The sequence below is a fragment of the Megascapheus bottae genome, chromosome 24 (assembly GCF_031878675.1).
Source record: "Megascapheus bottae isolate mThoBot1 chromosome 24, mThoBot2.hap1, whole genome shotgun sequence".
Taxonomy (NCBI): domain Eukaryota; kingdom Metazoa; phylum Chordata; class Mammalia; order Rodentia; family Geomyidae; genus Megascapheus; species Megascapheus bottae.
The window spans coordinates 1,376,528-1,404,459 of NC_143532.1; the positions used below are offsets into that span (position 1 = coordinate 1,376,528).

The 27,932-nt window shown below is 53.5% G+C and overlaps 1 protein-coding gene across 1 annotated transcript in view; it reads left to right on the forward strand.

Annotated features, from left to right (window-relative positions):
• The first annotated feature begins 12,509 nt into the window (after positions 1-12,509).
• Zcchc14 (zinc finger CCHC-type containing 14) overlaps positions 12,510-27,932 on the forward strand; it is a 45,797-nt gene continuing 30,374 nt past the window's right edge. The window contains exon 1 of the mRNA XM_090357165.1: positions 12,510-13,079. Coding sequence (XP_090213291.1) covers positions 12,510-13,079 — 570 coding nt within the window. The remainder of the gene's footprint in view (positions 13,080-27,932) is intronic.

Below are 27,932 nucleotides of genomic sequence, written 5' to 3' on the forward strand. Positions count from 1 at the left end.
TCACCCATCCTGGGGATGAACTCAGGGTCTGAGCCCTGTCCTTGGACTTTCTCAAGGCTAGAACTCTACCAATCGAGCCTCAGCACCACGTTTTCTATGTATGTGGTACCGAGGAATTGAACCCTGGTCTTTGTGCATGCCAGGCAAGCTCTCTATTCATGGGTTTTGTCTAACAGATGCCTCTTGGCTCTGGTCAGTTCCTGACTGGGTATGTTTTCCTTGTCTCCAAGTCTGGATAGATCAGGGGAATGGAGCCATGGAGCCAGGATTGAAAGATAAACCCCAGATTAATAAAGCACACAGCACCACAGGACACTGGCAGCTGCAATCCCAGCTATACAAGAGGCAGAGATCTGAGGACTGCAGCCTGAAGCCAGCCCAGGCACACACGCAAAAAAAAAAAAAAAAAAAAAAAAAAAATATCCCTCTGGTTCCATCTCCAATTAACCAGCAGAAAGCAAAAATGTCAGACTGGAGATTGGCTTAAGTGACAGAGTGCCAGCTAAGCAAGCAAGTGGAGCACTAATGAGGCCTTGAGTTCAAACCTCAACACTGGGGCAGGAGGGGGGGAGGAGACTTCTCCAAGGAAGCAAATATTTACACAGGGAAAGCGCTGCTCTTGACTCTAGGAAGGATGCTTTGCGTGAGAAAGCGCCAGGGAGCTTGAGGGGGTCCACATCCACTCTGTGCTGCTGCCCCACATTCAGTCACCCATCTGGATTCACGCTCTTCCAGCCCCGCTGGGAATGTGAGAGCAGTGTAGCCCTGAGCTGGATGCAGCGTGGGGTCTCCTGTGTTTAAGGAGATGCCATCCTTACACACACATCTATACACACGAATACAAAAATCCTTTGACTATAATTCAATTCACCTAGCGTCAGAACAAAGGAAACATCATCCTAAGGACAATGAAAGCCCAGCCCTGACCCCCCTTTCCTCAGCGCCTGAAAGCTCGCCTCACTCCTTCCCAGCTGCCTGCGCCACGTCTAGGTAAATCCTCTCCTCTCCTCTCCTCTGCCTCTCCCCCCACACACTCCTGCCCCTCCCCTTGTGACTTTCCTGAATGGCTGGGATGACAGGGTGATTGAAATGGAGGCCACACTAACTTTTTCTGGTTTCCTCCTGATCTCCGTCTCCTGCATCGCTTGGAGGCTAGCAGCTCGAGTGGAAGTGCCTGCCACAGGGCCAGCACAGCAACCCTGGTGCATGTGGGCCACATCCCAGGGAAGTCTGGCTGCACTCTCGGGCTGGGTCCCCCGGCACCCTGGCCCGGGAAGGAGCAGCACCCCAGAGCTGGCATCCACTTCCAGCCAGCGAGCGCTGCCTGAGGGCTCTGAAGGGAAGCCTCGTCCCTGGGTTAGGAAACACGGAGGAAGTGAGCGGAGAAGAGGTGCAAGTCGCCCCAAGTTTCCAACCAGGAAGCCGTGTGGTCAGACCTGTGGTTTTCTGATGGCAGAGCCTGAATTCTTTTAGGCCAAGCCCAAAGAGCCTGGAGGAACCCAGGGCAGAGGGCTGGGTGGGGGCGGGGGAGAAGGGAGAGACACAGGGGTGGGTGGTGGTGTGTGGAGAGGCTTGGCAAGGCGGGGTAGGACTTGGCCTCTGGCAAGCCGAGACTTGACCAGTGTGAGTGGGGCTCCAGCGGCAGGGCTGTCTGCCTGCCAGCCTCCTGGCTGGGTAGACCCACATGACTCACACTCTCCACTCCTGCCCAAGCCCCTGGGCGTGGGCTGCCCACAGTGCTGTGAGCCAAGGAAGCAATGCGTGGCCCCAGGGGGCGGACTTGGGGGGGGTGGACTCAGGGCAGGAGGAGGGGAAGGGGGAGGGGGGCAGACTGGGGGGGCTCCACAAGCTGCTCTGGCTGAGGACCTCCTGCCTTTGCAGGCCCAGCCTGGTGAGAGCCCAGCACTCAGCAGAGGTGTGAGTTCTTCATACAATGGCGGAGTGGTCCAAGCAGAGTTCCCTCTCCCACCAGGGGCAGCCATGGGGCCCTAACCCCACCCCAGCTATGCTCTCCCTGGCCTTTCTGTCCTGGAAGGCCCCCAGGATCTGAGATCTGCACTGTGAAGCCCTCCCCAGCCAGGCTCTGTTTCTGTTGCTTGCAACCCCAAGGCCCTAGCTGGACGAGTGGCAGCCACACAGAGGGCCACCCCTGCCACGCACAGGGGATCCTTCAGCTCTCCACTGTGATCACGTGGGAAGAATCCACAGGGGGGCACAGCCCCAGCGTGGGAGACCGTGCCTAGACTCCCCCTGCAGTCTGCGGGGCGGGGGGGCTCCTGGAGTGGGGTGCGGCCACATGTCTCAGAGCTGCTGAGGGTGCCAGGCAGGATGTGATTAACGTCGCCGTGGGTGTGACAGCCAGCCCGCCTGCCAGCCGGCAGCCCAATTGTTCCAGTGGCACCACAGCCCCTTTCCTCTGCCCCCACCCTGCTGGGGCCAGCCCCTGCCTGGAGAGGCCCTCCACTTTCACCGGAACTCGGCCTCAGGGCCAGCCACCAGGCCTGGGACAGAACTCCAGAGAAGGAAGCTATGGCTCTCTCTGGCCTTGGCAGATAGGATTTGTCAGAAAACTGCCCTGGGGCTGAAGAGGGTGGGCCAGGTACCCCCACTCCCCATCAGAGGTAAAGCCAGGCTGTGAGCTCTGGCCCTCTGCACGGCTGGGCCCTGCTTTAGCCCACCTGGCCCTCCCTCCTTCTGTCCAGCTGGAAGCCTGAGGACCCTCCATGCCCCACAGTTCAAACCCCATGAATCTGGAAGAAGAGAGCCTGGCTGGGCCTTAGCACCAGTCTGGGGTCCCCAGGCCTCTCCATCTAGCCAATGGCACACTCGTGTCCAAGACTCCCACTGAGCTCCTCAGGGCATGGTGCAGTTAATACTGGTGACACCATGGAAGGGAAAAGTTCAAAACCAGAGGCAGACATGTTGAGTTGACAGCCCTAGGAACACCTCGGTAGGATGATGCCGTGTTCTTTGTGTCTAATCTGAGCATCTGTCCTTTGTACAACCTCGTTCACAAACCCATTTTAGGGAGAAAAAGGGAATTGCAGGCACATTTGTTTTCCTTGTTTTCCAGTCCTGGGGCTTGAACTTAAGACTTGGGAGCTATCCCTGACCTTTTTCACTAAGGCTGGTACTCTACCACTAGCCTCTAGCCTGGCTTTTGGCTGGTTAACTGAAAATAGAGTCTCACACTGCCCCAGCTGGCTTTGAACATGATCCTCAGAGGTCACCTCTTGAGTAGCTGACAGGTGTGAGTCACCCATGCCTGACTGGTATGTTTCATGTGTGTGTGTGTGCACGCACGCGCGTGCACAGCACACACACACGTGCCAGTCCTGGGCTTGAGCTCACTGTCCTTGGAGTTTCTCAAGGCTCGAGACCCACCACTGGCACCACAGCACCACTTCCAGCTTTTTCTATGTATGTGGTACCGAGGAATTGAACCTGGGTCTTTGTATGCTAGGAAAGCACTCTACCACTAGGCCACACTCCTGGCCGTGGTACATTTCTAGGCCCGGCCTGGGGTGCCCACCTGTGGTGCCAGCACTTGGGACATAGAGGCGCGAGGAGAGAGAGTTTAGGGCTCAAGGAAGAAAAAGATGTGAAGGCTAGGAAACCTCCCAGTGGGATCAGGAAAGTTAACTTACTGTATACACAGACACAGGACTAGAACCTAGGAAATTCCACACCCAGCCCGCAGGAGAAAGAAGGAAACAGGACAAAAGACTTCAGAGCCTCTCCAGGTCCTGTGACTGATGTCGGCCAGTTCTTTTCTTTGCAGCGTTGTTTCGTTTCAGATTTTAAAGTCAGAAACACTAAAATAACAAAAAGCCATCCTCTATCTCCTGTGTGCCTCGTGCTCTGCAAGTATTGTCCTGAGTCTCCTCACTGCCTGCCTGAGTTGGGTGCTGGTAATTGTTATCATCAAGGATTAGAAAACTGACAAGATGGTGACTCACACCTACAATCCCTAGCAACTAGATAGGCTGAAATAGGGAGGGTGAAAGGTTGAGGGCAGGCTTAGCATAGACAAGAGGCTACTTCTCAGTAGTAGTTGGGTATGGTGTCACACGCCTGTCATCCTAGCCACAGTGGGAAACAGAAAATAGGAAGACTGTGGCCCAGGATTCTGGTCCCAAGGCACACCGGGACAAGAAGTCACACTGTCTCAAAAAAGACCCCAGCTACTCAGGAGGCTGAGAAAACACACACACACACACACACACACACACACACACACACACACCCCAGAAAGAAGAAGGAGGCCCCGAGAGAAGGATCAACACAGCTGCCGGCGGGCGACAGAGCTGGATTTGAACCCTGGGCATTCTAACTCCAGGATGATTTGACGCTTCCCTGAAGGCCATTGCAGACTTTGACTAGAGGATACAGATGAGCCTGCAAGGAACAAGTCTCCTCCTTGCCAGCCTGGAGGGAGGCAGTGATACTGACCAGGGTGAAGGGGCCCCTGGGGGGACAGCCGAGGCCCAGATGGGGTAGAGGTCCTCCCATACCGCTAACTCACAGCCTTGGCTCACAGCCATGCTTCCACTCCTTCAATCCTTTGGAGTGCGGTAGAAGTTACAGATTTCTTCCACACAGGAAGCACCCACCTCCTTCTCTCCAGCCAGTCCCTTCACCACAGCCAGAGGCGCCTCCGGGGCGGGGGGGTCTACTCAGCCGACATCAGAACCAAGGAGAAAGTGGCTCACTGCAGCTCCCCGTGCGTCTCCCCAGCCACTCTTTTTTTTTTTTTTTAATTGTTACTATAAAGGTGGTGTACAGACGGGTTACGGTTGTGTAAGCTGATCTCACTGGCTCACGTCTGTCATTCTACTCAGGAGGCTGAGATCTGAGGATCCAAGTTCAAAGCCATCCTGGGCACTAAAGTTCATGAGACTCTTATCTCCGGTTAACCACCAGAAAAGCAGAAGTTGTGCTGTGGCTCAAAGGGTAGGGCAGTAGCCTTGAGCTGAAGAGGTCAAACTCCACGCACAACAATAACAGCACAAAGGGGACATTGCTTTTTGGACAATGTCACCTTTCCCTGTCTCTCTCCCAGTCTTCCCTCCCACCCCACCCACAAGTTGTAGAGTTCATTTTCCTCATGGTGTCCAGTGAGTGCCACTGCTGCATTTGCTCGCCTTGTATCCCTCCACATCTGTGCTCACTCACTCTTTAACAAATAGAGATCAGACTCTGAAGATGAGACAGATGCAGCGGAACATGCCTGTAATACTGGCACTTGGGAGGTAGAGGCGGAAGGACTATGAGTTTCAGGTCCTGCCTGTTGTTTTAAAACAACAAGAACAACAGAAATACCAAAGATGTTGAAAATCAAGGGTTTCCTGCACCCAGATACAGGTTCACAAATGGGCACAGGTTCTGTTTGCAGTGCACTTTCTTCTTTCCTCACTGAGGACCCAGTCCAGTGGTCACTAAATTCCCTTCTTCCTAGAGTCCTTCCCCCCCCCTCCCCCCCGGGATTGCTGCCACGAGGAAAGGAAATGATCACACTACTTTGGAAATGCTCCCTTTTGTAAGCATTCGGGCAAAACCACAGTTGCCTATGAGAAGTCGTGGTTGGCAGATGGAGATGCTGCTCGTAGAGAAATGAGCAGGGTGCTGTGATGTTAGAGGGCAGAGAGGCTCACACCCGTGATCCCAGCTCCTTGAGAGGCGGAGCTTGGGAGAAGCGTGGTTAAAGGCAACCTTGGCCAAGCGGGGACTCCGTTTAAACAGGCGTGGAGCTCAGCAGCATCCGGCTACTCATGAGAAGGGTCCGTAGGAAGGTCTTGGTCCAAGCCCAGCCAATCTCAAAAATAACCAGAGCAGGGACCACAAAGGAAGGGGTGACACTGACCAAGAACCTCTGTATTCACAAGACGGAACTGGAACCCTAACAAATAGGGCTAGAGCTGTGGTTCGAGCAGGGGAGTGTCTGCCCAGCAAATATAAGGCTGTGAGTTTAAAAAAAACCAAAAAACCCAGTATTGCCATTAGTGGCTCATGAGAGCTGGGAACTGTAGTTCAAAACCGGCCTGGACAGACAAGTCCATGAGACTTTTTTTTTTTTTTTGTCAGTCGTGGGACTTGAACTCTGGGCCTGGGCACTGTCCCTGAGCTCTTCAGTTTAAGGCTAGTACTTTTACCACCTGAGCCACAGCACCACTTCAGGCAGCCTTTGAGAGCAACACCTGGTCCTCCGGGCAGTGTGCTATGTGCCTTGGGAATGGGTTACTCTGAGTCTGGGTGTGCCTCACGTCTTAGGCAGGCTTGACCTGTTGCTCGGGCAAGCTTTCCCCTTTCTTCTTTGCACCTCTCTGAACACCACAGGAGCCAGAGGGCAAAGTCCAGAGAGCAGGGCTGTTCTTCCAAACTCTCCCAGCCTAGAAACAAAGAACGTGCAGGCCTATCACTAGGGGGTTTGTCCAGCAGGTCATGATACACCCAAGTGAGTTGGTATTGCCTGGAGACATTCTACTGCAGTCCTGGGTAAGGAAGGACATTTGGGATATGCTGGGGGGCTGCAGATCAGGCCAGGTGTGTGTGGTGTCACTTGCTATCCCAGCACTTGGGAGGCTAGAGCAGGAGGATCATGGCTGGCCTCCATAGTGGTACCTGTCTCACAAACACATGCAGGGAGGGGAGGTAGTTTCATGCCTATAATTCCACCTGTGCAGCAGGCAGAGACAGGAGGATAGAAGGTTTAAGGCCTAGCTAGGCATGGTGGCTCACCCTGTGATCCTAGCTACTCAGGAGGCTGAGATCTGAGGATCAAGGTTCAAAGCCAGCCTGGGCACAAAAGGACCTGAGACTCATCTCCAATTAACCTCTAGAAAATGAGAAGTGGGGCTTGGCCTTTCAAGGGTAGGGTGCTAGCCTTGAGCTGAAAAGCTCAAGGAAAGCATCTAGGCCAAGTTCAAGCCCCATAACCCACAAAAAAAAAAAAAAAAAAAAAAAAAAAGGTTTGGGGGCCAGTCCAGGTCAAGTTAGCAAGATTCTCAATCTTAAAAGCAAAGAACAAAAAAACCAAAAGATTGGGAATGTACGTCAGTGGTAGAGTGCTTAGATAGCAAGTGTGAAGTCCTGGAACCAATCCTCAGGCCACTACAAAAGCATATGTAGAGAGCCAAGGAACAAACTGTCTTCAGAATTTCATGGTTAAAAACCCAGGAGCTGGGCCAGGAGTTTGGCCTAGTGGTAGAGTGCCTGCCTAGCATGCACGCAGACCCAGGTTCGGTTCCTCGGTACCACATACATAGAAAAAAAGCCAGAAATGGTGCTGTGGCTCAAGTGGCAGAGTGCTAACTTTGAGGGAAAAGCCAAAGGACAGCACTCAGGCCCTGAGTTCAAGCCCTAGGACTGGCCAAAAAACAAACAAACAAACAAAAAAACAAACAAACAAACAAAAAAACCCAGGAGCTGTCCAGATACATGGCCTAGTGATAGAGTGCATGCCTAGCATGCACAAAGCCCTGGATTTGATTCCTTGGTACCATATACACAGAATAAGCCAGAAGTGGTGCTGTGGCTCAAGTGGTAGAGTTCTAGAAAATCCAAGGACAGTGCTCAGGCCCTGAGTTCAAGCCCCAGGACTGGGGGGCGGGGGAAGTACCACCAGGCATAGCTACTTACACCTGACAGAGTAGTTACTCAGCAGGCTGAGATGTGAGGACTGCAGTTCAAAGCCAGCCCAGGCAGGAAAAGTCTGAGAGACTCTTCTAACTAGCCACCAAAAAGACAAAAATGGAACTATTTTTTAAGTGGCAGAGCGCTAGCTTTGAGCAAAAAAAACAAAAAATAAACAAAACTCAGGGACAGCGCCAAGACCAGAAGTTCAAGCAGCAGGACAGGCACACACATACACAAAATAAAACAACAAAAACCCAACCCAGGAGCCAGGTCTGTCTGATTCATCCCTGCCATGCCTGTTTCCCTCCCTAAACTCTGGTGGCTGTTTCTGTGGTGTCTGGGGATCTGGAGAAGCACCCAGGGCCTGGGGCAGGAGCATGCACCCCCGGAGCAGGTTCCGGCCCCCGTGTGTGTGGGGAGCAGGTGACTGGCTAAGATGCAAACTCCAGGGCTAAGCCACAAGGAACCTGACTCTGGCACACAGACCTGCCCTGGGGAGGCCGGGCACCAGGCCCAGCGTTAGATGCTGGCAGGCGGGCCTGTGCACAGAGGCCAGGGTTGGGTGTTAGCCCTGTACCCGGTAGGTGTGTGACACCTCGGTCACCGCCGTGGCTGGGAGGGGATGGCATCTGGCAGACACTCTGGAGTCTCTGGTTTGCAGAAATGGGGACAGCTGTGGTTCCGCCGGGAGGAGAGCAGCCTGCGTACCACTGACTTAGGTTCGTGATTTGTGGCCCCTGTGAGAGGTGCTGGGTCCCCAGAGAGCAAAGTCCGGGCCAAGGGAAACCAGGGGGTCCCTGAAGAGCCTGGGCTGGGACCACACCTCGGGGGCAGTCAGCAGCCAGTTCAGCATGTACCTGCCCTCCATTTTGTCCCTGACTTCACCAGGGCTGGAAGCTTCGATGGAAGGAGGGGCTTCAGGACAGGCAGCGCACAGGGGACATACCCCCTGCCTTGTTACCCCTGCAGCCAGGAGAGAGTCGGGATCTTACCCATTTAGACACAAGAAGCAAAACCACCCTGCTTACTTTCCTGTAAGCTCATGCGTTGTGGGAACTTGCTCTCTGAAACAGTGCTCCCTCGCAGGCCTTTAGGAGCACGGCCCTTCTTCCTCATTCTGTCCTGTGCTCACAGGCGGCCAGCATAGCACAAAGAAATGTACAGACAGCTAGGCTGCGATGCCTTCCAGCCCTGCCTCCACAGGCCCAGGACAGCCACTCAGCATCAGAGGGACGCCAGCCTGGCCCCCTCACCAGCCTGCGCTTGTCCTTTCTGCCTTAGCCGAGTTCCCTCAGCTCCAGCAGGAGGAGAGGCAGCAATGTGATGTCCACAGGCCCTGGTCCAGAGGCACAGCCACAGGGTGACGGTGCCTGTGGCAGACACAGAAGCCCCAGGGACCCAACTGCATCAGGGTAGAGCCCAGAGGCAACAGGAAGACAGAGACGCTCAGAGCCTTAGGGTCAGCTTGGCGGGTGCCTAGGGCAGACAAAAGGCAGCAACTCCCTCTTCCCAAGGCTGAGTAGATGGTGTTTAGCCTCAGTCCCTCAGGGCTGGGAAGGAGACCAGGGACTGCTCTCATCTCCCAGAGCAAGAGTGACTTCTGGTCTCGTAGGGTAGGCACTGAATATCCAGTGTGAACTACAGTCTAGTTCAGAGGGAAAATGATGTTGCATTGGTTTCCTGTGGTTAACCCAAGGGCCAACCACAAAGGAAAAGGGGCTCAACATTGTAAACTTGTCCCTTGTAGGCCGGGAGTTTGGCCTAGTGGTAGAGTGCTTGCCTAGCATGCATGAAGACCCGGGTTCAATTCCTTGGTACCACATACATAGGAAAAAGCCAGAAGTGGTGCTGAGCTCAAAAAAAAAAAAAAATGTCCCCTGTAGAGGTTTCAAGTGCTGTGATGCCTCTGCAGGCGCTGAGGACAATTCTGCTGCTTCCTCAAGCTGCCACCGCTGCCACCACAGCCACCAGTGTTCCTCAGCTTTGCTCTGGGTTTAAATGGCTTTTCATTTTTTTTTTTTTTTTTTTTTGCCAGTCCTGGGCTTGAGCTCAGGGCCTGAGCACTGTCCTTGGACTTTCTCAAGGCTAGAGCTCTACCACTTGAGCCTCAGCACTACTTTGGGCTTTTTTCTATGTATGTGGTACCGAGGAATTGAACCCGGGTCTTCATGCATGCTAGGCAAGCACTTTAACCACTAGACCAAACTCCTGGCCCCAGACTGTGGCTTTTTCTTCCTTATCCACTCTCCTCTTCCTCCTCCTCCTCCCTTCTCTTCCTCCTCCTTCTTTCTTCTTCCTTGTCATCCTGTGGTTAACGTTATTTATCATCTTCATCTTCTTTGTGGTACTGGGAGTTGCAGCCAGGACCTCACTCACACAGGCATGTGTTTTCTACTTGAGCGGCATCCCCTAGCCTTTAAATTTTTATTTTGGCAGTCTTGGGTTTGGACTTGGAATTTTAAGCCACATCCTCAATCACTGGTGCTTCTGTTGTCTTTTTGAACAGGGCCACGTCCCACGTGGCTGGCACACAGTGACCAGCTCCTGGTAGAGATGGGAGGGCTTTTGACCTGGTGGGCCTCAAGCAACCATCTTTTCCAATCCTCCCTTCCCAAGCTGCTGGAATCCCAGATGTGAGCCATCGCACTGGACATGCTTCATGTTTGAGCTAGGATCTCATTGACTTTGCTCAAGCCACCTTACCCCTCTTGACTCTGCCTCTCAACCCAGCTGAGTGCCCGGGACACCCGAGTGCCCACAACTTCAGCTGGAGGATGGGCAGAGATTACAGGTGTGGCCAACAAGCCTGGTTTCGGTGGGTCCTTTCCTAAGGGCAGCCTTGTTGAATGTGGGGGGGCTGTCCTAAAACACTGCCTATTTTGGTTCCTACTGATTTCCAAATAAGGCCACCTTTGGAGGCTCTAGTGGGCACGAGCTTTTAGAGGCCACAATCCTATCTAGCCCCGCATTAAATACCAGAGTGCACGGCGGCAAGGAGCCTCAGGTAGCCAGGAGCTGGGGGGACACTGGGCCAATGGATAGTGTAGTTTTGGCCTCTGCTGCTCAGAGGCCGCCAAACCACCGGGTTCCCTGGCGGGCCAGCTGAGTTCCTTAGCAGATGAGGAAGCAGGATTGAAGGGCTGCAGGGCTGGCCAGAGGTGGGACCAGAACCCAGGCGTGCAGAGATGCTAATCAGGACCTGCTGCGGACCGCGGGAGGCTTCGCTTCCCGAAGCCTAGACTCTGGAGGGCGGCCTCCTCTTTGGAGTGACCCCAGTGCCCATGGATCACTGAAGGGAAACCCTGACCGTCGCGGGCACTCGGGCTTCTCCAGCAGCACTGGGCCGCCGCGGGGCAGCGTCCGCGGGGCAGCGTCCGCGGGGCAGCGTCCGCGGGGCGGCGTGAGGCGTTTTCAGCACCTTGGACCGCGTCTGGAGCCACCCCCACCTGGATGCCCCGCGGGCGGAGGCCCGGCCCAGGCAGGCAGGACGGGCGCTCGCCTTCCCGGGCACCGGAGGGCTTTCGTGCCTGCGTCTGAGCTGCTGCGAGCAGCGGTAGCGGAGAAGGGCCGGCGCCCCAGCTCCCCCGCGCCGGCGCCGGGCCTCCTGCCCGCCCCGCTGCCCGCTGCCCCCTGGTCCACGCGGGAGGGAGGCGGGTGCGGGGGGAGGGCGGCTCCTCCCGAGCGGCCCCCGCGCCGGGGCGGCCGCCGCCACCCTGCAGGTCTCGGCCTCTGTGAGCTCACCGTCCTCTCACAAGCCCCCGAGGGAGCCTTCCACGGGCGTCCCGGGCTCCCAGGGCGCGGGGACTCGCCCAAGGTCACACGGCTCGGCAGGGACGCGTCCGGGTGGAGCCCGTGCCCCGGAGCCCGGCTCGGCGGCTCCTCCGCGAGAAGGCCCAGCGCCCGGCCCGTCTCCCCGAACGAGGCTCGGCTCAAGCCTGCCGGAACAAAAGCGCCCAGAAATCCGCCCCGGGTTTTCCGGCCCGCCGGGCGCCTCCGACCAATCAGGAGGCGCCGGCCGCCGGGGGAGGGCGGGGCGCCGGCCGGGGGCGGTGCCGGCGTGATCGACAGCGCCCGCGGAGGCGGGACGGAGACGCGGGCGAATCCCGGGGCGGGGCCCGGGCCAATGCCGGGATGGAGACGGGAAGCCGGGCCAATCAGCGCCCGGGGGCGGGCCCGGCCGGCCCGGGCTGTCGCGAGAGGCAGCCACCCCGCCCACTGGTGCTGGCCGCGGCCGCTCGTGCTCGCGGGCGCTTCCCCTCTGCTCTCCCGCGGCCGCTCCTGGCCCGGCCCGGCCCGGCCTGCCCGTCAGCCCGCGCGGGCAGCTCCGGCGGCGGCCCCGTCCGCGGATCGCTCCGCCGCGCCCGCGAGGCCCAGCGCTCCGAGGCGCCGCCGCCGCCGCCGCCGCGCGGCCCGCGGTAACGGCCGGCCTGGGCGCAGGCGCAGGCGGCGGCATGGCCGGGGCGGCTCCGTCGGGGGGCGGCCCGCAGTGACAGACCCTGCGGCGCGGGGGGAGATGGGGGCGGCCGCCTCCCGGGCGACGACGACGACGACGAGGAGCAGCCGCCGCCGCCGCCGCCGCCGCGCACCGGCCGCCGCCGGGGACGGGCGCGGGCAGGGAGCCTCCCCGTGAGCGGGGGGCCCGAGGCCGCTCGCCGCCCCCGGCCGCCCCGGCCGCCCCGGCGCCCCCCGGCCCGCGCGCGCCCGCCCGCCGGCCCCCCGCGGGGGGCTCTCCCGGCCCGCGCGCGCCCGGCCCGCGCCCGCGCCCGCGCCCGGCCTCGCCCGGCGCCCGCCCCGGCCCGCGCGTCCCCGGCGCGGCCCCCGGCCGCCCCCGCGCGGCCCCCGGGCCCGGGGCGGGGCGCGGCGCGGGCGGCAGCATGGTGGAGAAGCGCGGCCCGCTGCAGAGGGACGGCGTGTACCGCTGGTTCTCGGAGCTGCCGTCGCCGCAGCGCGTGGAGTTCCTGTGCGGCCTGCTGGACCTGTGCATCCCGCTGGAGCTGCGCTTCCTCGGCTCCTGCCTGGAGGACCTGGCGCGCAAGGACTACCACTCGCTGCGCGACTCGGAGATCAAGGCCAACAACCCGGCCGACCTGGGCAGCCTCACCAACCTCACCGACGAGGTGGTGCGCAGCAAGCTGCTGGTGTCGCTGGCGCTGCTGGGCTCGGAGCAGCGCGAGGCGGCGGGCGTGCTCTACCGCACGCTCACGCACATAGACTCCATCATCCACAACTACGGGCTGCAGCTCAACGAGGGCCGCACGGGCGATGAGTTCCTGCTGCTCTTCACCATGGCCTCCAACCACCCGGCCTTCAGCTTCCACCAGAAGCAGGTGCTGCGCCAGGAGCTCACGCAGATCCAGAGCAGCCTGAGCGGCGGCAGCGGAGGAGGAGGGGGTCCAGGGGGCCCCGGGGGCAAGAGCGCGCCCGCCTGCCCGGCCTGCCACAAGGTGGGTGAGAGTCCTGCTCGCGCGGTGCGGTGGGGAAGAGAGGAGGGGAGGGGAAGGGAGCGCAGAGGGCGTCCTCTGCCTGCTCCAAGCCCCCCACCAGCACACCCCAAGCCCCAGGTCTCTGCTCTTATTTCCTAAACCCGTCTAGACCCACACTCATCACCCCTAGCTCCTGCAGCCGGCCCTGACCCCTAGCCCTCAGTCTAGACCCACACCCACCACCCCAAGTCTACAGCTGAAGCAGTCCCCCCACTAACTCACAGCTCACATCCAGTCTCCCTCCCATCCCCCAGCTAGCCTACCCTGTGTACCCACCCCATCCTGATCCCAAGCTTCCATGCTCAAGTCTGTGGTTTAGTCCTCTGTCACCTTCCTGCAGGCTCCTGGGGTGGGTTGGAGGGAGAGGATGCCTGGGTGCGAGTTAGCAGCTCCTTTGTATGTCCTGTTTCCTATCCTGGGCAGAGAACACAAAAAGGCCTTTGTTCTCTCAGCCGGGCTCTTGGGTGACAGGTAACAGTTAAACCTGGGTTTTGTCAGATCTTGTGTTTTCTAGGAAAGGAAGGGGTCTGTTCCAGGCAGCCGTGCCAAGTGCATCGGAGAGGGCATTAGAACTGGGCATAGGAGGCTGGCCAGTCCCTGCCTCTGGCGGGCCCCACATGTGTGTCTGCAGGCCTGAGGGTGGAGTACACTGATGTGCAAGCTAGGACAGGTGTGCACATATGTGTATATACACGTGTACTGTCAGGGAGCTCGTTAAGAGCTTAGCTACTGTACCAGCAAAGGCTAGAGCCTCATCGCTGCCTGCACCTTAGTTACCATTACTGTGGTGACTGGCCTTTCCTGACACAACCCAGCCTGCCCCTCACCTGTCCCTGCACAGGGTTAGGGAGCGAGTGTCTGTCTCTGGGGGTGTCTCTGGGCTTAGGGAACATGCATCTGTCTCTGTGCTGAGCAGGAAGGATGTGTGGTCATTCACTCAGAAATGACAACTTTTTCCAAGTGTTTCAGAACTGCACACACAAAGATTTGGGACTTAACACTTCTTTCTTTCAAAAAATTTTTTTGTGGGGGGTTGATTGTGGAGCTTGAACTCAGGGCCTGGGCTGTGTCTCCAAGCTCCTTTCCTCAAGGCTAACACTACCATTTTGAACCACAGCTCCACTTCTGGTTTTTGAGTAGTTAACTGTAGCTAAAAGTATCACAGGCATTTTACTGCCTGGGCTGGCTTCAAACTATGATCCTCGTATCTCCCCATCCTGAGTAGCTAGGATTACAGGCGTGAAACCATCGGCACCTGACTCCCTCACAATTTTTAACAGCCTTCTGGAGCCCAGCCCCAAAGTTTTGTTGCGAGAGAAAAGTCCTTCTCTTTCCAAGTGTGATTTCTTTGAAAAGTAGAGAGTACAGGGGCTGGGAGTTTGGTCTAGTGGTAGAGTGTTTGCCTAGCATGCATGAAGACTCAGGTTTGATTCCTCAGTATTGCATGTATAGAAAAAGCTGGAAGTGGTGCTGTTGCTCAAACGGTAGAGCACTAGGACTAGAAAAAAAAAAAGTCCAGTCAGGACCTTGAACTTTAAACTTTGCCTTTATGGGATGGCTGAAAAAATTCCATTTAGCTGGTGATGGAGTGTTTTGTTGTTAATCTTTGTGCCCTGGGTTGTGGCCGCTTCTTTGTTGTTGTTGGTTGTTGTTTTGTCAGTTAGGGGGCTTGAACTTGGGGCCTGTGTGCTGTCTGAACCTTTTTGCTCAAGGCTTTAGCTCTGCCACTTTGAGCCACAGCTCCACTTCCATTTTGCTAGTAGTTAGCTGGAGATAAAAGGAGGCTCATGGACTTCCCGGCCTGTGCTGGCTTTGAACTTGGTCCTCAGGTATCTGCCTTCTGAGCAGGTAGGATTATAGATGTGAGCTACTGGTGCCTAGCTGGCTTTTTCTTCTTAATGTCTTCCTCTAAGAAATGGTTGTGGTACCCACATTAGGTGTTACTATCGTTGTTGTTATTAGTTTCTCAATCCTGGGCCTTGATCTCAGGGACTGAACACTGTCCTTGGGCCTTTCCTCAAGGCTAGAGTTCTACCACTTGAGCCACAGCACCGCTTTCAGCTTTTTTCTTTTTCCTTTTTTTTTTTTGCCAGTCCGGGGGCTTGAACTCAGGGCCTGAGCTCTATCCTTGGGCTTTCTCAAGGTTTGAGTTTTCTCAAGGCTTGAGCTACAGCACCACCTCTGGCATTTTTCTATTTATGTATTACGGAGGACTCGAACCCAGGGCTTTGTGTATACTAGACAAGCACTCTACCACTAGGCCAAACTCCTGGCCCCTCTTCCGGCTTTTTCTATGCATGTGGTACTGAGGAATCGAACCCAGGTCCTCGAATGCTAGGCAAGCACTCTACTACTAGGCCAAACTCCCAGCCCGTTATTATTTTTTTTAATGAAGTTAATATCTTTTGGGTGATATTTATCTCTGGTCTTTGTAAACTCATTTCCCTCCTTGAGTCTCTGTCTTGTGCTGGACAAAGAAATCCTGCTCCAGCTGTCAAGTGGACAGGCCAGGCTCCCTGAGAGATAGTTGGTTGTCAGCTATCTCAGCTCTGAGTGGTGGTAGAATCCTCGTCACTGAGGGTCAGCTCATGTGCTGTTGGTAGTGCTCTGGCTTCTTGCGCCTGTGCTCAGTGTCAGGGACATTCAGATGCCTGGTTATGCAGAAGATGGCTGTGATGGCCTCTGAAGGCGGTGAATTCAATCTAGAGTAAAAAGTCCCTGTTTTCAACTCCTGCTAGACCAAGTACTTTACCACTGAGCTACCTTTCCAGCCTCATGGCCTTTGTAAGAGTCTTTCTGTCCAGCGGTACTATGTTTGATGAGATGAAACCCTCTCCTGGCTCTGGTCACTGAATTTACCAGCTGTATGACCTTGGCCAGAGATCACTCCCCCCACCCCCAGTGTCTCCCTGTAAAGGACATCACCCATTCTGTGGCCTGTCACTTGAGTGACAAGCACCAAGCCCAGTAGGGAGCCCTGAAGGCCCTGAGCTCAAGCCCAGTACTGGTGTGTACGGGCAGGTATGTGTGTGGGCACGCACTTGTGTGCTTGCACACATAACCCAGAATTTGATTTCTGCTGAGCTGTGCTTCATGTAGGTTGTGTTTGCATCTTGCTCTCTGTTACCAAGTTTGCTGACTTTTGAGTAACCCCTTGCTCCCAGGAGTGTGCAGTCAGTCTCTCCAGCCTCTGGAGAGCTGGGGATGTAACAGGGCCTTAATATGTGCTCAGACAACTGGATCCTTCTTCATTATTTCAAAACAGCTACTGTTTCTTTTTGCTAGTCCTGGAGCTTGAACTCAGGGCCTGGGCGCTGTCCTTGGGCTTTCTCAAAGCTAGCACTCTACCACTTGAGCTACAGCACCGCTTCTGGCTTTTTCTGTATATGTGTTACTGAGAAATTGAACCGAGGGCTTTGTGCATGCTAGGCAAGCCCTCTACCCCTAGACCACACTCCTGGCTCTACTGTTTCTTTTATGTGTGTATGTGTACATATAGATAGATAGATAGATATAGATATAGGTATATCTATAGATATAGATATCTTTATTGTAAAGGTGATGAATAGGGGGTTACTGTTGCACTGTTTCTTTATCTTTCTTTTGCTACTATTGTGGCTTGAGCTAGTGGCTTCTAACTCTGTCATGGCTGGTATTTTACCATTCCAGCCATGGGTTAAAGTTATATTGTTTCTTTCTCTTTCTTGTGCTGCTATTGTGGCTTGAGCTAATGGCTTCTTAACTCTGTCATGGCTGGCATTTTACCACTCCAGCCACACTTCAAGTCTGGCATTTTGCCAGTTAATTGAAAATGGAGTCCTGCAGAATTTTCTGTTCAGTCCGGCTTCAGACTCTTCTCCAGGTCTCTTCCCATGTAGCTAGCCAGTGGTGCCTGGCTAGAACAATGGTGTGGTTTCTAATTTTCCCTAAATCCTCCGTGTCACTGCGGAGCTGGCTTCAGTTGCTGTTTCTGGACGTGGGTTCCTTGCGGCTGTGAGGAGAAGGCCCAGTGTTGGTAAGCAACTCGTGAACTCTCACTCAGGTCTGAGGTTCTGGTTTTGATAAGACCTTGAGAAAGCAGTGTGTTATAGCTCTGTTTGCATTCTTTCTGGAAGCTGTTGGGTTTTGTCTTGAACTTGTTAAGTTTAGGCAGTTGGTGTATTCCTTTCAAAGAAAGACATGACTTGCTTTAGAAAATCTGTATTTTATTAAACTTGGGGAAGGAAGTTAGCACTCTACCACTTGATCCACAGCCCTACTCCTAGCTTTTGGTGCTTAATTAAAAAGTCTCATGGACTTTTCTGCTTGGAGATGGTTTCAAACCATGGTCCTCAGTTCTCAGCCTCCTGAGTAGCTTAAGATTATAGGTATGAGCCCATAGTGTCTGGCTCTTTATTTCTCCTATGTTTTCTGAAATTTTCATTCTTTGGCTTGGTTCCCCAACCTTTCAGTGTGATATTGTTTTAAAATTGCTGTTCTGAGGAGTCCCTGAAGTTTAAAAGTGTGTAGAGTATTAAGTAGTTTATTTTCAGAAAGGAAAATGCTTTCAATAGCTTACCAACAGGAGACAGGTTTAGCATCTGGTAATTGCTGCCCCACAGCCAACAGGAGCAATCTGTGAACGCACCAAGTCCATAGGTTCGAGCATGTCGCTGTGGGCGACAGTTGAGCTTGGACTTACTAGTTGTCTTCGTGGTTATTTTTTTAGAATTATTTTTCTATATGTATGGTACTAAGGAATTGAACCTGGGTCTTCAGGCATGCTAGGCAAGCACTCTACCACTAGGCCAAACTCTTGGCCTTTTCTAAAAATTATTTTCAGACACAGAAACATATTTGAGCTGGAGTCATTGTGGCTCAGGTTGTGTAGCACATATGAAGACCAGAGTTCAAATCCCATCAACCCATCCACTGAAGAAACCTCATTGTTCTGAAGCAGTTTAAGGAAGGGTTTGGGGGTTGGGAGTGTGGCTCAGCGGTAGAGTGCTTGCCTGGCTAGTACAGGTTCAGTCTGCAGTTCCTCAGAAGACTTGGGCTGGCCAGATGTGGTAGTGCATGGAAGGCACGGGACAGTTGAGGGCCAGCCTGAGTTACGTAGTGAACCCTGAGTTTAAAGCCATTCATGAATAGTGTGTGAGCACGCTGTGGTGTCGTCGGTGACTGTGTGCTGAGGTGTGTGAGGTTGCCTTCCCCAGAGGGCCTTCTAAGCAGGGGCATTGGTACAGTCCCCCTGAGTACCCATTAGTACTGTTTCCATCTCCAGCCAAACCCTTCCCCCCTACCCCCCCCCCCGCCTCCTCTCCACCCTATCTGAACACACACAAGGGTCACCCTTGGTGCCCGGCTTCTTCTTGGTGGCCTTACTTCAGAGGAGCATGCGTCAGCCTTTATGGCTAAATGCTAGTCCATTGCCTGGGTGACTTTGAACTAGTCCCTATGTTCAGTGCTAGGTTTTTCTTCATAGTAAAATCCCTTACACCTGACCCTCAGCAAGTGGACTGGAAACACTGAACATGGCTGTTCTGGGCGAGGGGCTTTGTGCTTGAGATCGACTTCCCCCGCCACTCGAGGCAGTACCGTGTAGCCCCCCCATGTGGTCTGGTGGCCGTGACAGGGGCCAGTGCAGGGGACACAGCCGTGGGGCAGGGCCTGGCACTCATCTGGCAGCCTCCAATGTGATCTTACCAGAACTCCTTCAAGAGCTGTTCTTTTGTAAGGCTGTCATGCCCTGGTGTGTGTCTTGGGGTGTGTTTTGGTACCATGTTTTACACCATATACGCCCAGTGGAGAGCACTATAGAAAATGTGGATTTACACACCTGCATGACAAAATCTGTGAATATAACTTTTGCCAAAGGCAGACAGCAGTTTATATTCTATAAGTAGTTATGAAAATAATTGAAGCGCAAAGGTGAGGGGTTGAGTGGGTGTCCTGCGGTTACCTGGTGAGGTGGAGAAGGCCCTGCTTTTTCACTTTTACCCTAACCCGCCCTGCCCCATGCACAGCTGAAAGCCAGGTAGCAATCTAGAAAGCACAGACTCTGTCTGCAGCAGCTGGGGGCACTGGCAGTGGCTCAGAGGGAGCGAGGACCCCAGGGCCCTGTCTGTCTCTCTCTTGAACATTTGATCCATGCACAACCTGCCATACTCTGTGTGTTGGTATACATTGCTGGAGTGTTACTACACAGCCGGAACACTCCAACTAGAGTGGGCTTTTTTCTTTCTCTGTGTGGGCTGGGGTGGAGGAGGCAGCTTTTAGAGGATTAGTGAGGTTCATGATGTAGGCATTTGAACACACTTCCTTTCCCCCCCTCTTTTGCCAGTCCTGGGGCTTGAACTCAGGGCTTAAGCTTTCTCAAGGTTAGAGGTCTACCACTTGAGCCTCAACACTACTTCAGGCTTTTTTCTGTGTATGTGGTACCGAGGAATTGAACCCGAGTCTTTGTGTATGCTAGGCAAGCATTCAACCACTAGGACAAAGTCCTGGCCCCCAAGAGTCTTACGTTCTTTAGTGCCTGGGCTGGCTTTGAACCAAGATCCTCAGATCTCAGCCTCCTGAGTAGCTAGATTACAGGCCTGAGCCACTGTGCCCGGCCCCCTGGACACTCTTAAAAGTAGTTTTGTGGTGTTCCTGGTGGCATCTCCAATTGATAGCTGAAACCGTCCTATCCTGAAGTGAGAGCAGGCCGCAGGCTGCACATAATGGCATTGACTGGGTTGTTCTTGAGTGGCTGGTCTTTCCCCTCATGTTCAGTCAGCCTGTTCTCCTTAGCCTGGCTCAGCTCAGCGGGTGTTGGAGCCCCACCTCTCCTGGTGTGCCTGCTGTGCTGTGGACAAGTTGTCAGGTGAGGGGAGCCCAGTATGGCTGCAGGAATCAAGGCCACCATTCCTGGCCTTCACTTCCCTGTTTTTGCCCTGTACACTGCATCCTCCTTCCTTTTGAGTTGAAAACATCTTTGGAACATAGAAGGATTTTTGGTTTTTTTCTTCGACAAATCTGAATCTAAGTCTTGCGAGGTCAGGGAAGCGGCTAGGAGGTAGCTGCCCTGGAACGCTGTCTCCGCCACTCCTTCCAGACTGGTTAGAGCACAGTACGCTTTTTGTTATGTCTGCAAGAAACAATTTCTAGTACTTTAGCAGAAATTATCCTCCTTGTGCAAACGTCAGCTGCCCGAGCCTGTGGCTGCTAAAGGCAGGGAGGTGATGCGAGAGCTGCGGTGGACTTGGACTGACGTGACAGCAGGGCCTTTTCACTCCTTTCTCAGTTGTGGTGGAGCCATTGCTTCTGAGAAGTAATGAAGACCAGGAACTGTTGACCAGGTCAGTGGTTAGTATTTCTGCTCTGATCTGGGCTAAAAAAGCTTGATGTTCCAATGACAGGCCAAGTGCCTTACCCAGCGGCCCACTGGACTGGGCGGGGTTTGGAGGCCGTTTGCAGGCTCCTGGAAGCTCTTTGCCTTAGAACTGTCTTCTCTAGACCAATACCCATTGCTCAGTCCTCGCCTGGTTCCTCTGTTTGAGGATAGCTTCTATTGTGCTATCCTCTTGTCCCCAGGGACATTTTAAGAGCAGATGCCCCAACTTAGCCATTAGCTTGCAAACATGTTTGTGTTTCTGTTTTTTGTTGTTGTCGTCGTTGGATGTGGCACTTGAACTCAGGGCCTGGGTACACAGTTCCTCAGCTCTTTTGCCTAAGGCTGGTACCTTATCACTTTGAATCACAGGTCTACTTCTGGTTTTCTGGTGGTTAATTTTAAGGAAATAAGAGTCTCACAGATTTTGTTGCTTGGCCAGCTTTGAATCTTGATTCTCAAATTTCAGCCTTCTGATAGCTAAGGATTCCAGGCTGGAGCTTTAAAAAATTTTTTTTTGGAAAAGCCAATGAATTGGGCCAGGAGTTTGGCCTAGTGGTAGAGTGCTTGCCTAGCATGCGTGAAGACCCGAGTTCAGTTCCGTGGTACCACATACATAGAAAAAGGTGGAAGTGGTGCTGTGGCTCAAGTGGTAGAGCCTTAGCCTTGAGAAAGCCCAAGGACAGTGAGTGCTCAGGCCCTGAGTTCAAGGCCAGGACTGGCAAAAAGAAAAAAAACAAACAAAAACAAAACCAAGCCAATGGGCTTTTTAAACAAAACCTAACCCTTGCCTCAACAGTGTCTACCTCCACTGGCTGCTCTTGTCATGTCCCTTCCTGCCATGTCCTCCCCCCTGCAGGACTTGACACAGGCCGAGGGAGCTTCCTCCAGACACTTTGTGTGTGCAAATACACATTGACCTGTTCCTTGAATTCATACAAACAGATACTTCCCCTTACCTTCCTGGTGCAGTGTCCCTGGTGCAGTTGCTGTCATTGTGCCTGCTTCTCTGGGTTCTGCCTGTTACAGGGCCCAGCTCCTGTTACATCCCTGTAGCCTTTCTGACCTTCCCTAAAACTTTTGTTTTTAAATAGTAGTAAGGTTTAAACTCAGGGCCTCATTAGGTACTCTACCTCTTGAGTCATACCTCCAGTCTTGCCTCGGGTCAGCCTTAGACTGGGATGCTCTGTTCATGTGTTCTGTGTAGCTGGGGTGATAATTGTGTGACACGATATACAGCTTGTTGATTGAGATGAGCTTTTGGTAACTTTTTGCCTAGAGTGGCTGAATTCTTCGACCTCCTATGCTCTGCTTCCTTCTTTCTTTTTTTGGACTTTACCTTTTAATTGAGACTCCTAAAAATTGCTTCATTTTCTAAAAATTGTATTTAATTGTCGGGGCAGTGTATAGAGGGGTTACAGTTACATTCGTCAGGTAGTGGGTACATTATTTCTTGAAAATTGATCCTCCTTCATGTCTTAGTTCCACTTTCCCTTCCCCCATCCCCTTCAGGTAGATTCTTAAATTAAGAAAAATGTGTGTGTGTGTGTGTGTGTGTGTGTGTGTGTGTGTGTGTGTATGTGTATTTTTTTTTTTCCTGCCATTCCTAGGGCATGAACTCAGGGCCTGAGCACTTGGGCTTTCTCAAGGCCAGAGCTCCATCCCTTGAGCCACAGCACCACTTCCAGCTTCTAAATATATATATATATGAGGAATCGAACCCGAGTCTTTGTGCATGCTAGGCAAGCACTCTACCACTATGCTAAACTCCTAGACCCAAGAAAGATTATTTTTTAGCCAGGTACTGGTGGCTCACGCCTGTAATCCTAGCTACTCAGGAAGCAAATTTGAAACCAGACTTAGCAGAAAAGTTCCCTGAGGCTCTTATCTCCAATAAACTATTCAAAAATCAGAAGTGGAGCTGTGGCTGAAAGTGATAGAGCACTAGCCTTGAGCAAAAATGAACTCAGAGACAGTGCCTAAGAGTCAACTCCCTGAGTTCAAGCCCTATGACCAACAACAAAAGAGAAAATAAAAATATTTTTTTTTATTCAGTCGTGGAACTTGAACTCTGAGCCTGGGTGCTGTCCTTGAGTTCTTCAGTTCAAGGCTACTGCCCTACCCCTGGGCCAGGGTGTTGTCCCTGAGCTGTTCAGCTCAAGGCTACCACCCTACCCTTAGAGCCACAGCCCCACTTCCTGTTTTCTAGTGGTTATTTGGAGATAAAAGTCTCACATTCTTCGATGCCCGGGCTGGCTTTGAACCTGGATCCTCAGATCTCAGCCTCCTGAGTAGCTAGGATTACAGGCCTGAGCCACCACACTGAACTACAACAAAAGAGATTTGAATGGATAGTGCAGTCGGATGGAAGCAGTTATAAAAGCACAGAGAGGTGTTGAGTGGTAGGTGCTCCTAACCCAGGGTCTCCTAAGGTTGAGTGTCTTCTGTCCCTTGGCCTGGCTGTGAGCAGTTTTCATTCTTTTCACCTTGAAAGCAGAAGTTCTTCCCCGGATAGAGGTGCACGTCTGTCTGCCATCCAGCATTTGGGAGACTCAGGCAGAGGAGTCTTGAGTCTGAAGGCAGCTTGAGCTGCGAGATGAGTAGACCTTTCTTAAAATGCAACCACAAGGGTCTTGGCCTCTCCCCAGTCCTCCTGCCCCTCTTTGCAGGTAGTGTGGGCGCAGTTCTTTGTAGACCTTTACAGTGGGGACCTGGGTCTTCGTCTGCACGCCTTTCCTCTGGTTTCGGGTCTTGCAGCAGGCGAGGGTCGGTTGGTTAGGAGCGCTCTCTTTTTCACCCAGTCCTGAGGCCTCCCTGTGTGCAGGTGTGCCTGATTGCCCCTGTAGGTGGACCCTTGCCCCCATCTCACTGTGTCAGACAGGATGATGTCACTTATGCTATATGCCACGAGCATATTGCCTGCACACCCCCTCCCCTACAAACACACACTGCAGTCACCCTCCACTTCTGGCACCTGGGATATGTGTAGGTAGAGAGGAAGAAGTGGAGCTGGACAGGAGCTGCCAGCCCCTGCCGTGGGGGCTGCCTGGGGGCTGTGGTGAGGGTCTTTTCGGGTGAATGTTTAAGGGTTGGGGATGCCTCATAGACCCTGCTCTCCCAGTCTGGTTTTTGTCTGGTCTTTGTGATTTTAGAAGCTCCTTATTTTAGCCAAATATGGTGGCTCTTATTTAGTCCTAGTTACTTGGGAGGTGGAGAATGGAAGGATTATGGTTCCAGGAAGGATTTGCCAGCTTGGGCAAAAAGTGAGCCATCCTATTAAAGGTGGTAATGTGTCTGCTACCTCAGAGGCAAGACCGAGGAAGCCTGAGCTCAAGTGATGGAGGGCTCTGGGCTAGGCCCTGTCTGTGGTCCCTAGTGCTGGGTGGGGTGGGGGAGAGAAAAATCAGTGTCCTTAAGTTTCAAAAGAATAGTCTTGAGGGCCCGGGAGTTTGGCCTAGCGGTTAAAGTGCTTGACTAGCATGCACAAAGACCCGGGTTCGATTCCTCGGTATCCCACATACACAACCAAGCCGGAAGTGGCAGAGACGAGACACAACCAAACCGGAAAAGTGGCAGAGACAAGACTGCGACGGCGACAGAGAGCGAAAGAAGCGAGCAGAGCTGAAGTGAACAGAGCCCAACCGAGTTGTGGCCAGGACCGGAGCGTGCGGGAGCGTGCGGGAGCGAGCCGAGCCAGAGCCAGTGAGGCCGGAGCGAGCGGGGCCAGAGCGAGAAGGGGCCGGAGCGAGCAGAGCCAGGAGCAAGCGAGAGCTGGCCGGGGCCAAGAGCAAGCTGGAGCGAGCCGGGCGGAAGCAAGCTGGGCCAGAGCGAGCAGGCCGGAGCAAGCGGGGCCTGAGCTAGAAAGAGGGCCTGGCCGGAGCGAGCGGGGCCTGAGCTAGAAAGGGGGCCTAGCTGGGCCGGAGCGAGCAGGGCCGGAGCGAGCGAGGCCAGAAAGAGAAAGGGGCCAAAAAAAAAAAAAAAAAAAAAGAATAGTCTTGAATAGGAATGAAGTATTTTCTGTTTTTTTAATCTTGTCTTTTGACTTTGCCGCACAGGGTTTTTTTTAATTTAATTTTTTCATTATTATTTTACTTTATTATTGCAAAAGTGATGTAGATGTACAGAGGGATTATAATTTCGTGAGCCTAGGTAAATGCGTACATGTCCTTTTGGGCAGTGTCTTATATTGTCTCTCTCAGACCCTCCCTCTTTTTTTTCCTTTGGTTATGCTTTTGGTGTGGCTATTAATTTTTTTCTTTTCTTTTTGGCATGAGTAGAAGTTTATTATATATTGTGGCTCATACCTGTCATGCCAGCTACTCAGGAGACTGAAATCTGAGGATCATGTTCAAAGACAGCCCCAGGCTGGACAGTCGGTGAGACTCTTGTTGTCACCTAACCCAGAGGCTAGATGTGGAGCTGTGGTTCACTAACCTTGAGCAGAAAAGCTCAGGGAGAGTCCCCATCCCCTGAGTTCAAGTCCCAGGACTGGCACAAAGCAAAGCAAAACAAAACATACACAGTACAGGTATTATACACTGTACTCCTGTCCCCCTGTGTCTTTCACGTAGCCTGGGTTCCACGCAACATAGCCCTGTTGTGCTGCTGTCTCACAGTGCTGTTGGCCCAGCGCTTTTTGGTTTCTGTGTCTTCTGGCCTGCTCTCCTTTCTGTCCAGGGCGGTGCTGGGAAGCGCTCCCAGTCCTCTCATGGTGGCTGCACTGCCCAGTCTCGTGCCAGCTCTGGGCCCCCATCTCAGCTTGCACTTTCTCTGTTGCCTGTTTCATTTTCCCTCATAACCCTCCGCCTTCAGTGGCACACACACTGGAGAGTGCCACCTCTCCCCTGGCGCCCGCTTCTTGGATCTCATGTACTGGTCCTCTGTTGCCTCCTAGACGTGTGTCCTCTCTGATTGTGGAGTTCTTTACTCACTGGACTACAGAGACTGTCTTCCAGCCCAGCTGATGGCAGGTGGGGTTCTTGAAGGCACACAGCCAGTGGCAGATGAGTTTCCATGTTGCCCGTGATAGTGTGGATGCCAATTCTCTCTGTGGCCCGTTATCCAGTTGTGGTGTTGTTTTTCCAGCCATGGGGTTTGAACTCGGATCTGTGCTCTACCATGTGGAGCCATAGCACCACTTCTGGTTTTCTGGTGGTTAATTAGACAGAAAAGTCTCGCAGACTTTTGTGCCCAGGCTGGCTTTGAACTGCCATCCTCAGGTTTCAGCCTCCTGAGTAGCTAGGATTACAGGTGTGAGCCACCATGCTTGGCTCTGCCCACATTTTTACTGGGAAAAAACCTTGGATGCAAATGTGGCTTTGTGTCGTTGTCACCACCAGTGCCCAGGGAGGTGAGCAAACAGTCTGAGCTGATGACAGGCTGCCTGCGAGCAGCCATGTGACCGTGGCACCCTTGGCAGACCTGTCCTCTGTGGTGCTATGGTAGGGATGGGGTCATTTCTGTGGAAAGAAGAGTGTGCTGCGTTCCCTTCATGCTCACACAACTTCTACGTGCAGTGATCTGCACACTGGTTTGCTGGAAAGCGCCACCCCCTCGCAGTCGTCCCCTCAGCGGTGGTCACGATAAAAAGCTTCCCCAGAAGGTGGTGAGAGGGTGCTTTATGACTCTGCATGGCGGTATCAAGATTACTAGAAAGCACCCATTCTATCTCCTGGCTCGTGCTGACTCACAGCAAGCCTAATTAAAATGTGCACGCAGAGCTGCCACCGCTGGAGCCTGGGAGTGTGGCCTTGTGGTAGAGGGCTGGCCTGGCACGCACCAAGCCCTGGGCTTCATTCCTTGGTACCACATACACAGAAATGGCTGGGGGTGCTGGGCTCAAGTGGTAGAGCGCTAGCCTTGAGCAAAAGAAGCTCAGGGACAGTGCCCAGGCCCTGAGCTCAAGCCCCAGGACTGGTCTAAAAAAAAAAAAAAGGTACTGCAGCTGGTTAAAAGAGATGATTTGCAGCCCCACTGCAGTCATTTGGGGCATTTTAATCAGTTTTAAAAGAGCTAGGGAATTGAAATAAAAAGGGGAGCATCCTGGCAACTCATGGAAATAAACTGTGCAAATAAAATTGGTGGGTCACTTGGAGGTGCTGGGCCCAGCGTTGACCTTCAGGGGTCACTGGGGAAGCCCTTCCTCCTGCCTGCCGTGCAGGGCACTGCCTCCTTGGTCCCCCACACCAGTCCCTCAGGTTGGTTGTACTCCAGGAAGAGTCTCACTTTACGACGGGGCCATGTTCTCCTTATCTGGGAGTGCTGGTTCACCACTGTACCGAGCCACTGATTGAGATGGAGTCTCAAAAACTGATGCCTCCTGCGCTGGCCTTAAACTCTGATCCTCCATTTCTGACTTCCAAATAGGATTCGATGCTTGGGCTGTTGTGACGGTGGGGTTTGAGGTCAGGAGTGTGTGCGTGGCTAGCTCCACAGCGTGTGCTGTGCTCACACCCAGCTCAGCTGTGGGCACATAGGGATTCTGTGCCTCCACTGAGGCCGTGGCTCTCGTCGGTGGGGTCATTGTCTGGGCCATCTAAACGGGCCCCGAGTCCACCTGGGGATGTGATCTGCTTCATATGAGTAAAGGTTTTGCCTTTTGTCTTTCCCATTGTCTGGCTCTGGTCCTTGCCGCTTATTTGTTTTGCTTTCTTGGTTCGTGCTCTACCACTTCAGTGGCACCTCCAGCTCTGCTTTTTCCTGATTATTGTGGAGATGGCGTCTTGTTAGACTTTTCTGCCTGGGCTGGCTTTGGACCACAGTCCTCTAGGTCTCCACTACTAGAATCCTGAGAAGATAGGGTTACACCGTTGCCAGCTTGAGTGGATGTTTTTAAGGTATATTTCTCTACATATATGCTGTTATGACACTTCTCATTTCTTACAGGCTCTAGGCTGCTGCTGTGTCTTCTCAGTCTGAAAATTCTTGTGTGCTGAAGAGTGCAGTATATAGGCAAGAATGTTCAGTACTTCATCAAAAGTGCTTTGCTTTTTAAGCCTGTGACTTTGAAGGGCGCTGAGTGCAGGGCTCCTGGTTGGAATTTTGTCCTCATTGACTAGGTTTTACTCTTTCATGGGGCTTGAACTCAGGGCCTGGACACTGTCCTTGAACACTTTTGCTCAAGGCTGGTGCCCTACCACTTGAGCCACAGCACCACTTCCAGCTTTTTCTGTGTAGGCGGTACTGAGGAATTGAACCCAGGGCTTCATGCATGCCAGGCAAGTGCTCTCCCACTAGGCCACCCTTCCGGCCCTACTTTTTTATTTAAACAGGGTCTCACTGTTTTGCGAAGGCTGACCTTGTACTCATGACCCTCCTGCCTTTGCCTTTCTTGAATGTGTACAGGTATATGACATTACACACAGCCGTCTCTCTGGGTGCTTTGTTGAATTAATCTTAATTGATATTCTCTGAATTTTTTGAAGCTGTAAACTATGTCTTATGCCAAACTTGAGGGCTTTTCT